At 34.3% G+C, this 13,986-nt stretch overlaps 1 protein-coding gene across 4 annotated transcripts in view; it reads left to right on the top strand.

The window, feature by feature from the left end:
* LOC118682617 (GTPase-activating Rap/Ran-GAP domain-like protein 3) overlaps positions 1-13,986 on the top strand; it is a 106,429-nt gene that overhangs the window by 18,637 nt on the left and 73,806 nt on the right. The window contains exon 1 of one of the 4 annotated variants that reach the window (XM_036371870.2): positions 891-4,459. The exons of the other annotated variants lie outside the window; for them this stretch is intronic. Coding sequence (XP_036227763.1) covers positions 4,293-4,459 — 167 coding nt within the window. The 5' untranslated portion in view covers positions 891-4,292. Of the gene's footprint in view, positions 1-890; positions 4,460-13,986 lie in introns of those variants that run through there. 4 annotated transcript variants of the gene reach the window in all.

Here is a 13,986-nt window from a genome sequence, read left to right as displayed (position 1 = left end):
CGCGTAGCAGAATTAAGTAAACAAATGTTGAAGTGAATATATGCAAATGTGATAAGCGATTGCTTTGCAACAAAATTAAAAAGAAACAATATACACACTTATTCGTTCGAATATGAACGTTTTGTGTAGAAATGTATATGCAAATGCTTGAAGTGCTACAGTTAGAGCGATTTTGAAAGCTGCTATTATTTCGAAATACGACCAATGAAAATAATCGAGTAATCAACATATTGTTGTTTATGGTCAATTACAAAGTTGAATTGATATCCTCATACTTATGTGTTTGTTTTAGTTTAAATTGAGCTATTGGTGAAACTACAATACTCGTACGAAGGTCCTTGGTATATGTATATAGGTATTGCTATACCTGCCAACCACCACTTAACGGGTGTACACACAAATCATCTAGAAATATTATTAATAATTAGTGTAAACTCTCTCCAAGCAACTGAATCAAGAATGTAGTAAACTGATGGCTAACAATTTCTCTTCAAAACTGTGTAGTGTTGTCTGTAAATTCATATAAATAGTGTGGAACGAGCCACAAGTCTCAGGTTTAGACAAAGTTAAAAAGTCAAAAGTGTTTCCATAAAAGGTTTTAAGGTTTTCTCACACAAAATCATAACTGCTGTCAGTTATTATAGTATTTAACGAGTATATAATACTTAAACGTCCGTTCTCTTCACATAAACTCTCATCTAAGTATTTTGCATATCTTGCGAAGAAATTAATTTAAATTTCACTAAATATACTTATATATGATAATAAACATACGAGTATATGGGTATATATTAATATTTGCTGTATACTAGTTTAATAAAAGTAATCAAATATTAGTTTCTTATCCCTTATTGAAGGAAATTCAAATTTATGAACTTTAAGAAATTACTTAACAAGAAAAAACTATAACTTCGGTTGCACCGAAGCTCTAATAATACCTTTCACAAATAGAAAAGTTTCCATACCAATTTCATGAAAATTTTTTCGAACGAAAAACTTTTTTTACAAGAACTTGATTCTGATCGTTTAGTTTGTACGGCAGATATATGCTATGGTCGCCCGTACAAGAACTTGATTCCTTGACAGCTTTATGCTATACTGGTCTGATATCGGGGGTTCAGACAAATGAGCAGCTTCTTGGAGAGAGTGGGATGTGTGCGAAATTTCCGAGCGATGTCTTAAAACTGAGGGACTACTTCGCGTATGTACAGATAGACGGACAGAGCTACAGACCGATAAATATGGCTAAATCGACTCAGCTCTTCAGGGGTCTCCGACGATACTGTCTGGGTGTTACAAACTTCGGTACAAACTTAGTATACTTAAGGGTATAAAAATTTATGTAGAAAATGCCATTACTTATCATATAAAATGTATCATACATTTAAAATGTCGCCAATTCAGTAGACCATGATTCGCTCACTTTATTGCCACTACTCTGTCTGTCTGTCTTGTCGGCTATATTAAAAACCAATAACCAAATTGAAGATAAAATAATTTTGCTTTGGGTGTGTACTCAATTAAATTGAATTATGCTGCCTAAATATCAGTAAAGTGCCTGCCAACAAATCAACCTACGGGTATGTTTTATAGCATTTATATGTAAATACAGGCGGACAAAGAACCAACACAAAAAAGTGAAAGCGAATAAATTGAAAAATACACAAAAGCTTCAATAACTTTGCTGCAAAAGCTGTCTAAACCAAATTTGAATTGTATTCATACAAATCTTCATTAAAAAAAATAACACACCAATAAATTGCCTTCTATTTATACTCGCGCAACATGTTGCACAGTGTATAATACTTTTGTTCACCTAACTATTGTTTGCAACACCGGAAACTAATCAAGATGGATATATAATATAATTATCTACTCGTGTATATATAATTAATTGGGATGTCAAGACCAGTTGAATACCGGTTGACTGCATGTCCATCTGTCCATGCAAGGGATGACTTGAGGTAGCTTTGATAAATTTGATACACCTTGATATTCCTTGGTACTCTAACGTGGTTGGAATTGCAGATGGGTGGAATTGAATTTTTGCCACGCCCACAAAATGTCGTTTAGCGAAAAATTATAAAATACTAAGCCACAGAATAAATCACAAAACTGTAATTTGGCACATTTTTTTAAACATAGGTGGTCCCACCGCCTAATATCTAAGTTTAATTTACAAAACAACTAGAGCTATATCAATCAAACATTTTGAGGACAAGTAATTCTAGCACGTCCGCATACAGTGTGATTGTGTAAATCTTACAGTAAAGACGAAACAAAGCGTTGCACAGGAATTCGTGTATTACCCACTTGTAGATGAAATCATATACTTGTAGTACCTCAGGAACTATGTAGTCCACCAATTTCAAGTTTGGTACATCATATAATCAGGATATTTTTATGTCGTAGTGTGAAAATGAGCGAAATCGGATTTCAAATACATATAGTTCTTGATCCTTTCGCTTTACAGTAAATAAATCCAGAACCAATCAAGAAATCGTAACAATACGCTGCACGAATAGTGTCTAAGCCATATCGTTCATATATAGTTGACAACCGTCTATTTCAAGGCTACTGATACTAACTATGGAAACCTTAGAGTCTATGGCTGATTTTTTTCTCGAAAATAGCTGTTACTCTGGGAGTCTGTCCGTCATTTTCTCTCCTGGAAGGTTCTCATATAACCGCCATACAAACTGCACGATCAAAATCATGTCCTTGTATGGAAAACTTTTTTATTTAACAAGATATCTTCACGAAATTTGGTATAGATTATTGTCGAAAGCAACGGTACAATAGTTCTTGTATGGAAACCATTGTATTTGTGAAGAGTAATATATGTTTGCTTGTTTAAGTAATATAAAGTTTTGCCAACACCCAGTTTTGATTCTTTCAAATTGTGAGAGTATAAAATGTTAAGTTACAACCGAACTTAGCCCTTCCTTACTTATTTTTATTGTAATAGGCAAATACCAGTACATATGTTATACTTTCGCACACATTTGTGCACACGGACATGTGCACTAAACTAGATCGACCATGCTATTCAAGTATAAACAAAGTGCCAAACACGCTGTGCGAGTAATATAGTGCAAGAAAAATACAATAGAAATTCTCCAATGAATGGCACCGAAATTGATAAGGGAAACCTACACGCACAACGCGCACACATGTGTACTAGTTGCCTACGTATGTAAACGTGGGTACTTGTTCTGACACACTTTTAAGTTCATCAAGTCAGTATGCAAACACTGCAAAGCACACTTGTATTATCGCACTCCTCAAGTATGCTGTCGACATTCAGTTCTAAGATAGTTTAGGCATTGCAACGAAAGTCATGAGAAGCAATATACATGTTTAAAAGTGGTTTCCTATATTACTTCACATATTGCAATATAAAAATGTGCATATAATAATTAATTTCATACATTTTCGCAAGCTGCCCACTTATATCTTACTAAGTTTACATTATTGCGTCCAAGATAAATATATAGTTTTGAATCAGTCAAAAATTAACAGCAACAGTTGAGTCAAATAGTTTAAGATATCATCTGTTCTTCATTGAATAGCTTGCTAAACTTCTTTGCTTCCCCTGTTTCTTAGATGTGTGTTTTTAGCCGTCGTTGCTTTTCGGATCCCCTCATTGGATCACGTTAGAGGTGAATTTATGTAATTCATAAATTACTCATCTAGTGCGAATAATTTCCATTCTTTTGGCACCAGAAAATTTTTTAGATAATTTGCTTATTTTAATCGGTTGATACTACAGAATATTTATTTAACTAGAGCGCGTCAGCGTTTTGGGGTCAAAAAGTCAATAGTTTAAGGTCGCCGTGTGAGTTGGTGACACAGTTAAGAAGTCAATAAATATTAAACTACAAAAGAAATTTAAATGGAGCAATAAAATTAAAGAAATTTACTCTTCTTCCAGCGAAAATAACGGCTTTCTTAAGGATTAGGGTAATTAAGCATTTTGGAAAATTTTTAAATCATATTATTGGGTAGAATGGGTAATACTTAAGTATTTTTTAAAAACATATTTGTACATAATTTAATAATAGTAAGTCAATTTAAACAACGAACTCTACAACTCACATCTTATATCAGTAAAAAAAAAACACAAAAGAAGAAGCATAAAAGCAACTATCGCATATTGTTCATATGTTTCTTTATAAAAATCAAACAGCAGAGCAAGATTCCGATATCAAAAAAGGACCGTACAACGTCCTGTAACTATTAGAAGATACTTGAATAACAAAACAATAAACTAGGCTTCTCTGCAGGCAATCATGTTGTGCTTCAATTTGAAACTAGCCACCATCTTTCAATCATATCGCCAGGAGAACGTACGTGACCGCAGTCAAAGTTTATGTGCGCCACCGACCTCACATCGAGTCCCTCCACACAGGGACATCGGAGCTTTACGTGTGCTTCAGCGGCGGGCATCGAGCGTTATGTAAGTGCTTTGCATAAGTATGTATGTAGCATATATAAGCGTCATATGTAAGTTTATTTAAAATATGTGTTCGTTCGTCCTCTTAAGTGAAGCTGGTTAAAGTGCACTTCTCTCTCAACTACAACCGCAATATTGAAAACATTGAACTATAAAGCAAAGTAATTTACCAGTTGCCACTTGGTCGTTTTGACATCAGTTACCAACATATCATAACAGCATAGTATTTGTGTGTACATAGTATATTAGTTTTAATGAAAATGCAATGGGCGCACGAATCCACATCAATCCAAAATGCATTTTTCTTGAACATTTCTACAAATTGTACATAAATCAATGATATATAGTTAAATATATGTATTTAATAATAATATATTAAAATAATAGTTAAATATCAGCAATGTCAACTGAATATAGCATAATATAGCTAATGCTTTAATTAGCAGATGAATGGAAGAGTCTGGAACTATCATACAACGAATAACTGAAACTTTATAGCCCAGTTTATTGATTTCAACTAAGTTGATCCCAAACAAATAAGAAAGAACTAAGTTCGGGTCTAACCGAACATTTTAAGCTCTAGCAAGGTTCAAAGCCTGTTAAATACCTTCAGTTGGTGGCAATATTAGAAAAGGGAGGGGACTGAGTTTGGGTGTAACCGAACATTTCATTATATTAGGTACATGAGGCTTAGACCAAGGTATAGACCAATTCCATTCTAATTCAGCGCTAAACCACATAATTTTGTAGAATACTTTTCCATTTAATTTCATAAAAATACCATATTTTGACTGACCTGAACGACGAAAGAAAATGGATTGGGTATTTTAAAAATAACTTTTGGGTATTTTGCATTTCGATATTATTTTTACGTGCTCGGTTCCTGAGCATATACATCCCTAAATAAGTGTATTCACATTATAAAATTTTTAAAACATCATATGCAAGTAACATAAAAAAATATCTGATTAAATTAACAAAAAAAAACTTTTGTTGCACGTTATTCAAAAGTTTTTGCGTCGTTCCTTGAAATTGTGTTTCGCACTGCTTTTGTTAGCTATTTCTAGCGGGTTTATTTCTGGCATCCCGCCTTTTTTATATCAGCTGTTCAAAATTCCCTAATATTAATGATCAGGGAAAGAGAATGACACAAAAATTTTCGAAAATGAGAGAGTATGTCATCCTTGGCCTCGACTCAACTGTTCGTCTTTCGTTTTTTGTGTTCGTCCGTCTTTTCAATCTGTGTCCTCGTTAAGTTTGGTCAAAGATCTAATAAAAAGGCATAGCCGCAACGTGAGAATCTTTTACCCAAACGTTCCACTTGCACTTGTATACTGGAATATAAAAGAATCAGATGGAATAAAAAATTGTGTTATATGAAACTAGGCGTGGTTGTAGTCCGATATCCTATATTTTCACACTTTAATATAGGAATAATTAAACAATGTTATATACCGAATTTGGTTAAAATCGGTCGAGCAGGTCCCGAGATATATGTTTTAACCCAAAATTGGGTGGTGCCACGCCCATTGTCACATTTTGATACCAGCTCCTATAAAGCTCTATTGTGCCATTCTGGATGCAAAATTTTATGTCTCTCACGCATTTAGTTATTGATTTAAAGCACTTTTAGTAGTTTTTAACAAAACTGCTATATAGGAAGTAGGCGGGGTTATCATCCAATTTCACCTATTTTTACACTATCGTAAGAAGGTATTTGTCCTGTGCTAATTTGGGTGATATAGCTATATACATTAACATGTTGCTGCAGAGTATAATAGTTTTGCATCACCTCAAACGAATCTAAATATAGGGTTATCTATACATAAATAATCAGGATGACTAGACGAGTTGAATTCCGAGTGACTGTATGTCTGTCCAGGAACTTTCTAGAGGATGAGGCTTTTTCGAACGTGCTATTAAACCAACAGAAGGTTCTAAGAGTTTAATCCATCTAGTTAATGGAAAAGAACAATGGAAATCAATTTCATAAGTTGTTCAGTTGACCCATTGACCAAGCCATCACACGTGTTTATATTATATTTACTGTAATCATATATTTGGCGGTGGATTTCAGTGTTAATTCATAGGGTAGTCCTTGCCTTTCAGAGGTTTTGAAATTTTTAACTCTTTCCAAAATATTCTCATTATCACCTATACTAATTCCTCTCACTGAGTCTTTAGCAGTTGAATGGATAACCCCGGTTGGGATTCGACTGAATCTTCGTGAACTTCTTCGTTAGTAACAACGCGAGTTTAAATTACTGATATATCATCGTTTGTCATAGTACCGGAAGCCATACAGTTTTATGCTATAGCAAAAATCTAAAAATATTTGAATACCTCCCACAAAGGGGAACCAACTAAAATGCTGTAGGAATCTTTGGGATTAGAAGAAAATATCCACCTACCTAATCGGTATGCCACCGAAGGGGTGTCTATTTTGAACATTTATTTTAATCTGGCATCAACAGAGCCTGATAAACGGCCTCATAAAGTCCAAAATTAATTTCTGAAAAATTTGCCATATAATTGGAAGTTGTTTACATTATGTTTGCTAAATAAAATCCTGAAAGAAGAGACTCCACCGGCTGACTGGTTCTCCACTCTACTAGCATTAATTCACAAGAAAGGAGACAAACTTGATCATCAGAACTATCTCTGTTGCTCTCGTGTACCACCTGTCAAAATTACTCTCTGGCCTGATCAATAACCGCCTTACTAAAAGGATAGAAGATAACAAGATCCTGAGTCTCAATCGGAATTCAGAGCATTTCGGGGATGTCTGCATAATTTATTTACGTTACAAGCTGCTCTTAACTGTCGTAACGCTTTAGTATCTGCTTTTCGTGGACTTTAGGAGAGCGTTTGAATCAATGAATCATCGGCTACTCTGGGAAAAATTATTCATGGCTGGAAGCAGCGCTAAACTTATCCGGCTTCAGAGGAATATTTACAACTCTGCATATTTTAAACTAAGAATAAATTCAAACTTATCAGAATTTTAATATCAACGAAGGAGTGCTTCAGGGAGAACTAATCAGCCCATTACTATTCCTGATCTTCATTGCCGTCTTGGAGCCGTTCCTGACAGAAAATAAGTGTGAAGGTACGAACATCGACGGGTTGATGGATATTCCTCTGCTGTTATACGCCGATGATTTTGCTGGCCTCGTCAGCTGTTGACCAAATTGAGGATCTTAAACAGTATTGTGCCAAAAATCAGTTACAAGTCAACATCACAAAAGCCAAGGTTCTCGTCTGTAGACGTGGTGGTAAACTACCTGGTAACTCGCACTTTTTTTCGGTGGAAAGGAACTGGAAATCCCTAATACATATGATTACCTAGGTCTTAAAATTTCCTCGGCACGATTCAGTCGGACGACACGGACTGACCCGGCAATACAAAAAACAAAAATGGCAATTAATGCTGCTCAATTCACTCTTATAAGGTCAAAATCTGATTCATTCGAATGTATCGCTAAGCTATTCGACAGCACTATTGCAGCCATTTTACTTTATGCTGCTCCAATCGAGGCATTGAAATACTTGGAGCTGGTAGAGCAAGTCTAGACTGACTTTTTTAAGAGGATATTTGGACTACCAAGAAACACAGAAGGTGTTCTAATCAGGATTGAACTCGGTAAATTACCATTCGCGCTGCAAATTGTTAAGGCAACTTGGCAGTGGATTATAAATATTCTAGAAATGGATAATAGTCGATATCCGTTAATTGCGCTCAAAAGAGCTGATCACCCCAGAACTCATCACAGCACTGGAAAGTCCCGACCTGGAAATATGGAAAACCTTTATGCACTATTTCTTGAAGAAATACGAAGAGATGCAACAAGACCTGGATAGAGTTTCAAACGCTTATTGCATTCAACTAAGAGTCCAAAGACCTCTATAAGGATCAAGATCTAAGTTTCTGATTAGAAGAATTCATTTCATGTGGTCGTGCTGGTAATTAATCCTCAAACGGAAATATCAAATAGATATGACATTCATTCAATTAAATACTTTTTTTATTTTATACGATACTGCTGCCGACTCAGAGCCTTTTGCCTGTGCGAATAATTGTATATTTGATTTTACTGTCTCACTATTTATTATTTATTTTAAATTTTAAAATTAAAATTGTTTTATACTTTTTCTAACCTATTGTACGAACATTATATATTTATATATTCTAGAAAAATAAATAAATTATTATTATTAAAAAACCGAGCATTTACCATCGATATTTCATCAATTATGATTAATTTTGAATCGATAAATCTGAAAAAACCTATGTCATTGCTAAGTGGCCTCAATTCTCTATTCAACTGATTAACAGGTAAAGAAAATATTGAGTGAAGTGTCAGTCTACCTACTCCGAATGCTGCCTTACCTGTAGGAGCGCAATGAAGAACTTTCAAGGAACTTAAATTCAATCCAGGTGTATAATTTAAATGATGGTTAAGTGCTTGATATATTACAGATAGCAAACGACCCCGAAAAGACTTTCTAGAACATTTTTAAGGTCTCTTTGCTAAAAAACACATATTTGATTTGATTTTCCTCAATTAGAATACGATGTGTTATGCAAGTCTGCTCAATATCGTTTTCAATGATATCTTGCTGTTTATTCCGCCATGGATAGTAAAGCATTACCATTTCACCAAATCTGAGTTAAACCTTCAATATCAAATTATACAAGGTTTTGTACGATTTTTAACAAAACCGCGTTCTTTAAGAGGCATGACAACCCCGCTTTCTGGTGAATTATCGTCTTCCCCCTCTTCTTCTCCATAATCACTGTCTTGTGTTCTTCTACTTGATTTATAATATTTATACTTAGATGCAAAATCAGCTAAACAAAAAATTTGTAACTAATCGGATCGCTGGACATAACGGCCTAAAATACCGGCTACAAACATTTCAATCGAATCTGAAGGAAAGTTCTAAAGTTCCGCTCTAGGTTTTACCATTCGAACACGTTCCTCAGGTCGAGAGGTATTTATAAATATATCTGCGTTACCTGCTTCTGAAAGATGTAGCCCAATGTAGCAATATGCTTCTTATGCAGATATTTCTGTTTCAGATATAAATTTTAGAACTATAAGTTTTAGTTTTTGTTTAGCCAGCCAAGAAATTTCTGTGTTTTTGTTTGATAATCTAATTAATACATAGACATCCAGTTTATATTGGATATCCATATATGCTCTATGGAGTTCCAAAATCGCAGGGTTATAAGCATTTATAAAACGATCGTGTAATTTTCTTTTTAGAAAAATTTTGAGTTGAAGTTTTGATAAGCTTGATCTAAGAGCTAAATTATTTTATTATTATACAGGAATTATTTAAAATCATTTAAATTCAAAATGTCTTCTGTAGTAAGATATTAATTTAAAACGTTTGAATTTAGGAATATGTTTTCCTTAAGTCTTTCTAAATTTTGAATTGTTTCTGTAAGAGATAACAGTATTTGCGTTGAAAGCATTGGTGAATATGGTGTACCTAAACGACAAAACTGTTATCCTCTTATTTCCCTTAGTACAAGACCGACTGTGGTTATGCTTTTGGTAACCTTAATAATAACCTTAGCGGCTGACCGAACCATATGTAGAAATGTAATTGTCAATAAAATTAATGGAATCATTCAATGTCTGAGGGTACAGAAAGTTGATCTTGATCTTAAGGATTTGTCGATAGCGGTAGTCAAACCATCTTACACAAATAACCGCTTCTGACGGAATTAGGCGATACATTACGAATTAGGTTGTTAAACTGTTGACTTCTTCTTTCGATATATATTTAGAATTAACAGTTTTAGAGAGAATGATCAAAAGCTCAACCCACTGAGGTTAAGCAGTCGATAAAGTAAGTTAGCCCAAATTAGCGAATCATTTCGATTGCCCTTTTCTTCTCAGTTTCCCAGTGCGCAGGAAAGGAGTTAACGCCTTTCAAAACCTTGTAACCATCATCGTGTTGAATCCAGTTTTGAACAAAGTTTTCGTTTAATAGATTTTGGGCCGTAACACGGTTGCGACCTGAAAACTTTCTAAGGCAAATGGATGTACTAGTCTTAATTTGTAGCAGTTCTAATTTTTTGTAATCATAGAAAAACTTTGGAATGGTACACGCTCTTCTGTCAAAACGGCGAATTTCAGAACGTATTATCTTGCTATATGTTTCAGAGCATGTACGTTTCTGCCCAACGTATATTGTTCCAAATGACAATTCTTCTGAATTATTATCTTGAATTATGTCAATTGGTCTTTGCCCTTTATCTGACACTATAACTAAACGAAGAAGTCGCTCTTGACCTCTAGTCGCTCTTTAGCTCTGCAGGTACAGGTGCTATGGGAATACGATTACCTGAAAGATAAATGTCGAAGTCTGTTCCGTATGAAGGGATTGAACCAATCTGTTATCCTAGGCAGAAGCAACAAAAGGAACTAATTATTGGTTATTGAATTCTGAAATCCAGTTCTCGTTAATATGTATGCATATGGTACAACTTTCGTTGTTGATTTACGTGAGTACCTGCCGGCGACGGCCTTATCTCACGGTGTTCCAAAACACAGCGTATCAATACAATGCGTTGATAAGCGCCCCAAACAATACGAGCTATTTGCAAGTATTTATTTGGATACCAGTGGCAGTGTGTCTGGGTCCACACTACCATCTTGGTATGATTCGAGGCCGACCTAAAACCTCTTCCCTTTTCGGGTACGGAACCCAGTTGCTTTTTGCAACTTTATTTTAGAACTGAAAAAACAGTTATGCTGAATTTTCAGTTCTTCCTGCATTTAGGTTTCAACCACAGCCACCAGGAATCTTCCCAAAGGGGCCATAATCCAATGATCAGATTGGATCGAAGTCCAAGGGCTTTCTGCTCCCCGTGGTACCAGAAAGTCTCCGGTAAGACTGTGCAGCCGACACTACTGCCAGTTGAGCAACCCATTACTCAATGACTGGTGACATTTGTCGCTTGAACTTCAAATTTCTTTTTATTTGCTTTTTCATTAAAAGTCTATAATATCAGTTCAAGCTGAGTATTATAGCACTATTTCTGACATACTGTGCTGATATTACTGAGCAAGGTACGTAATAACAGTCATAGTGCATATTGGCTTTTAGTCGCCTCTTACGACAGGCATGCCTTACCGCGGATAAATTCTTACCCCTACCCGCAGGGAGATGTATATGGTACAGAGGGGCATTCACTAAGAACTGCAAAGCTACCATAATCTTTGCGGGACGTATGGTGTCAGTCATATCATGATTGTATTCCAAACGCCTTCTAAAGCACATGAGCCTCATCAAAGGAGCTCAGTAGATATCTCACAATATCGTTAACAGGAGTATGTGTATTAACAACAGCACCTTTCAGAAAACTCTTACCTTGATATCCTAAAGGACGGATTGTCATAAAAGGAAATCTAGGCAATATTAGCCGTTCTTCGAGCAATCGTTTCGAAATTTAACTTCAGTGGGACCCTTTTTTCTATTTTGAAAATAAATGCTTTTCAAACCTGTTGAATTGTTAGTATAATCTATTTCTATAACATTATTTTCTCTCGTTATTCTTATTCGTTGAGAGTGCCTTTCGTTTTCAATTTGCCTATTGCCCGGGTTATCTCTACGAAAGTGAACTTGACTTTCTCTAAGATGTCTCTGAATTAAAATTTCTTCTCTTACACGCCTCCTGCTAAGCTGTCGGCGTTGTGTTTTTCTGTAACGTCTTTTTCTTCTTATTTTATAATTTCTTTTTGCATGTTCTTTTTTTAATTGATCACGCGCGCTTAGTATTTTAATACTCAGGATGTCTTGCGCAAAGTTCTCTACTTGTATGTCTTCGAGTATCTTTACTTTGATCTTCTGAGCAAATTCCTGGGGTTTGACGCCTAGTCCTATGCTGAACAGTATTCATAGTTTGTTCAGCAGACCGCACGTCGATGTTTTGTTACCGAGACCTATGTAACAGCGTTTCCCTATTTTGCTCTTCCGAGCGAATTTCTGTATTTTGACGCAGCATTTACATGCGTCTTCTTTTTTCTAGACGGCTTAGTGCAATAGATCTTATATTCAGTCAATGCATAATTATTTAATAATAAACGGCTTACCAAATTGAAAAATTAGTTATTTTTCCGATTTATAATTTTAAGGATTCATTCTTCTCGAAAGTATGCTCCTAAGTTCTACTCCACTTTCTGATTAATTTAATCCTTCTTATGGTTATTTTCCTGTCCGGTGTACAGCTGGTATATGTATGTATTTGTGATGATATATTAAACACAATATGTCTTATAGTACTTAGATATATGAAATTCTAAGAAAATAAATTAAATTTGATTCAATAAAATTCCTTCACTCCTCAAGTTATCTAGCAGAGATTATCCCTTATATCTAGTGAAACTGGAGTTGAATACTGTGCTCATATTACTGTTAGCATAATATTACACAATATTATATTTCTCAGATGTATTATGTACATACAGTGCATCACAAAAATAAGTATGCAGTGTGTTTATCTGTTTTGTCATGCGAAAAAAAAGCCTTAAAACTAATATTTTTAACCAATTTTTTTATATTTTCAATTATTTCATATTTGTATTAATCCAATAACGAAAAACCCAAACCTAAAGTAATAATTTTTAAACTATAGATTATTCCAATACCTTAAAATTAAGTCACTAAATTATATATGCACTAAAAATAAATTGCGAAAAAAAAGTTCTAACGAGTTTATTTTTGAGCTTTGATGGACGGTTAATATTCCATTGGATAGCCTTTGGATTTTTTATATATATTTAGGTAGAAAATTGGTGTCAATGAATTTATGGTTACCTACCTTTGTTTTAAGAAGCATTCACTTAAATTCGTAAAGCGGATTTTTCGGGTGAATACTTTGAAGGCAATTTAACAAATTACTAGTTTCTATTAATATAATATATATGTCAATGTTTATGAATATTTTATAATGTAAATAGGTTTTATAATCTAAATCGATTTTTCATGAAAATCGAAAAACAACTTAACAACAACCGTTAACTTACTAACTAACTACTTGTATTTACATGTATTGACACGTACGTATTGTATCTGTTTTTGTTAAAGAAGTTGCCGTTTATTTCACTACCTTCAGCTTAAAACCTGTTGGAAAACTGGGGGGGGAAAACATATTATATTATTCGAAGAAACAGAATGGTTTACAATCATATTTGGCATCTTATTAACTTTGTATATTATGAGTCGTAGACGAACTTAGTTTTATTACCATATTTTGCATATCCAAAATATTAATACTAAGATCAACTTAATTAATTGAAATGAGATATGTTATAGGTATAAACTCAATCAAGGGGCTACATTTAGTACATGAGGTATTTGAGGAAAACATTAACCAACAAAGGATGGGAAATCTAAAATTCATATTGGACTAATGAAAATCATTATACTTGTATGTAGTAAGTGAGAGATGGGGTAATTCGTTAATCAAAATTTTTGACATTAAAATATAGTATCATACTTATTGACCGATA

This window comes from Bactrocera oleae, chromosome 5 (genome assembly GCF_042242935.1).
Source record: "Bactrocera oleae isolate idBacOlea1 chromosome 5, idBacOlea1, whole genome shotgun sequence".
Classification (NCBI taxonomy): domain Eukaryota; kingdom Metazoa; phylum Arthropoda; class Insecta; order Diptera; family Tephritidae; genus Bactrocera; species Bactrocera oleae.
The sequence above is the reverse complement of the archived record's forward strand: the minus strand, read 5'-3'. Positions and strand labels throughout refer to the sequence as shown.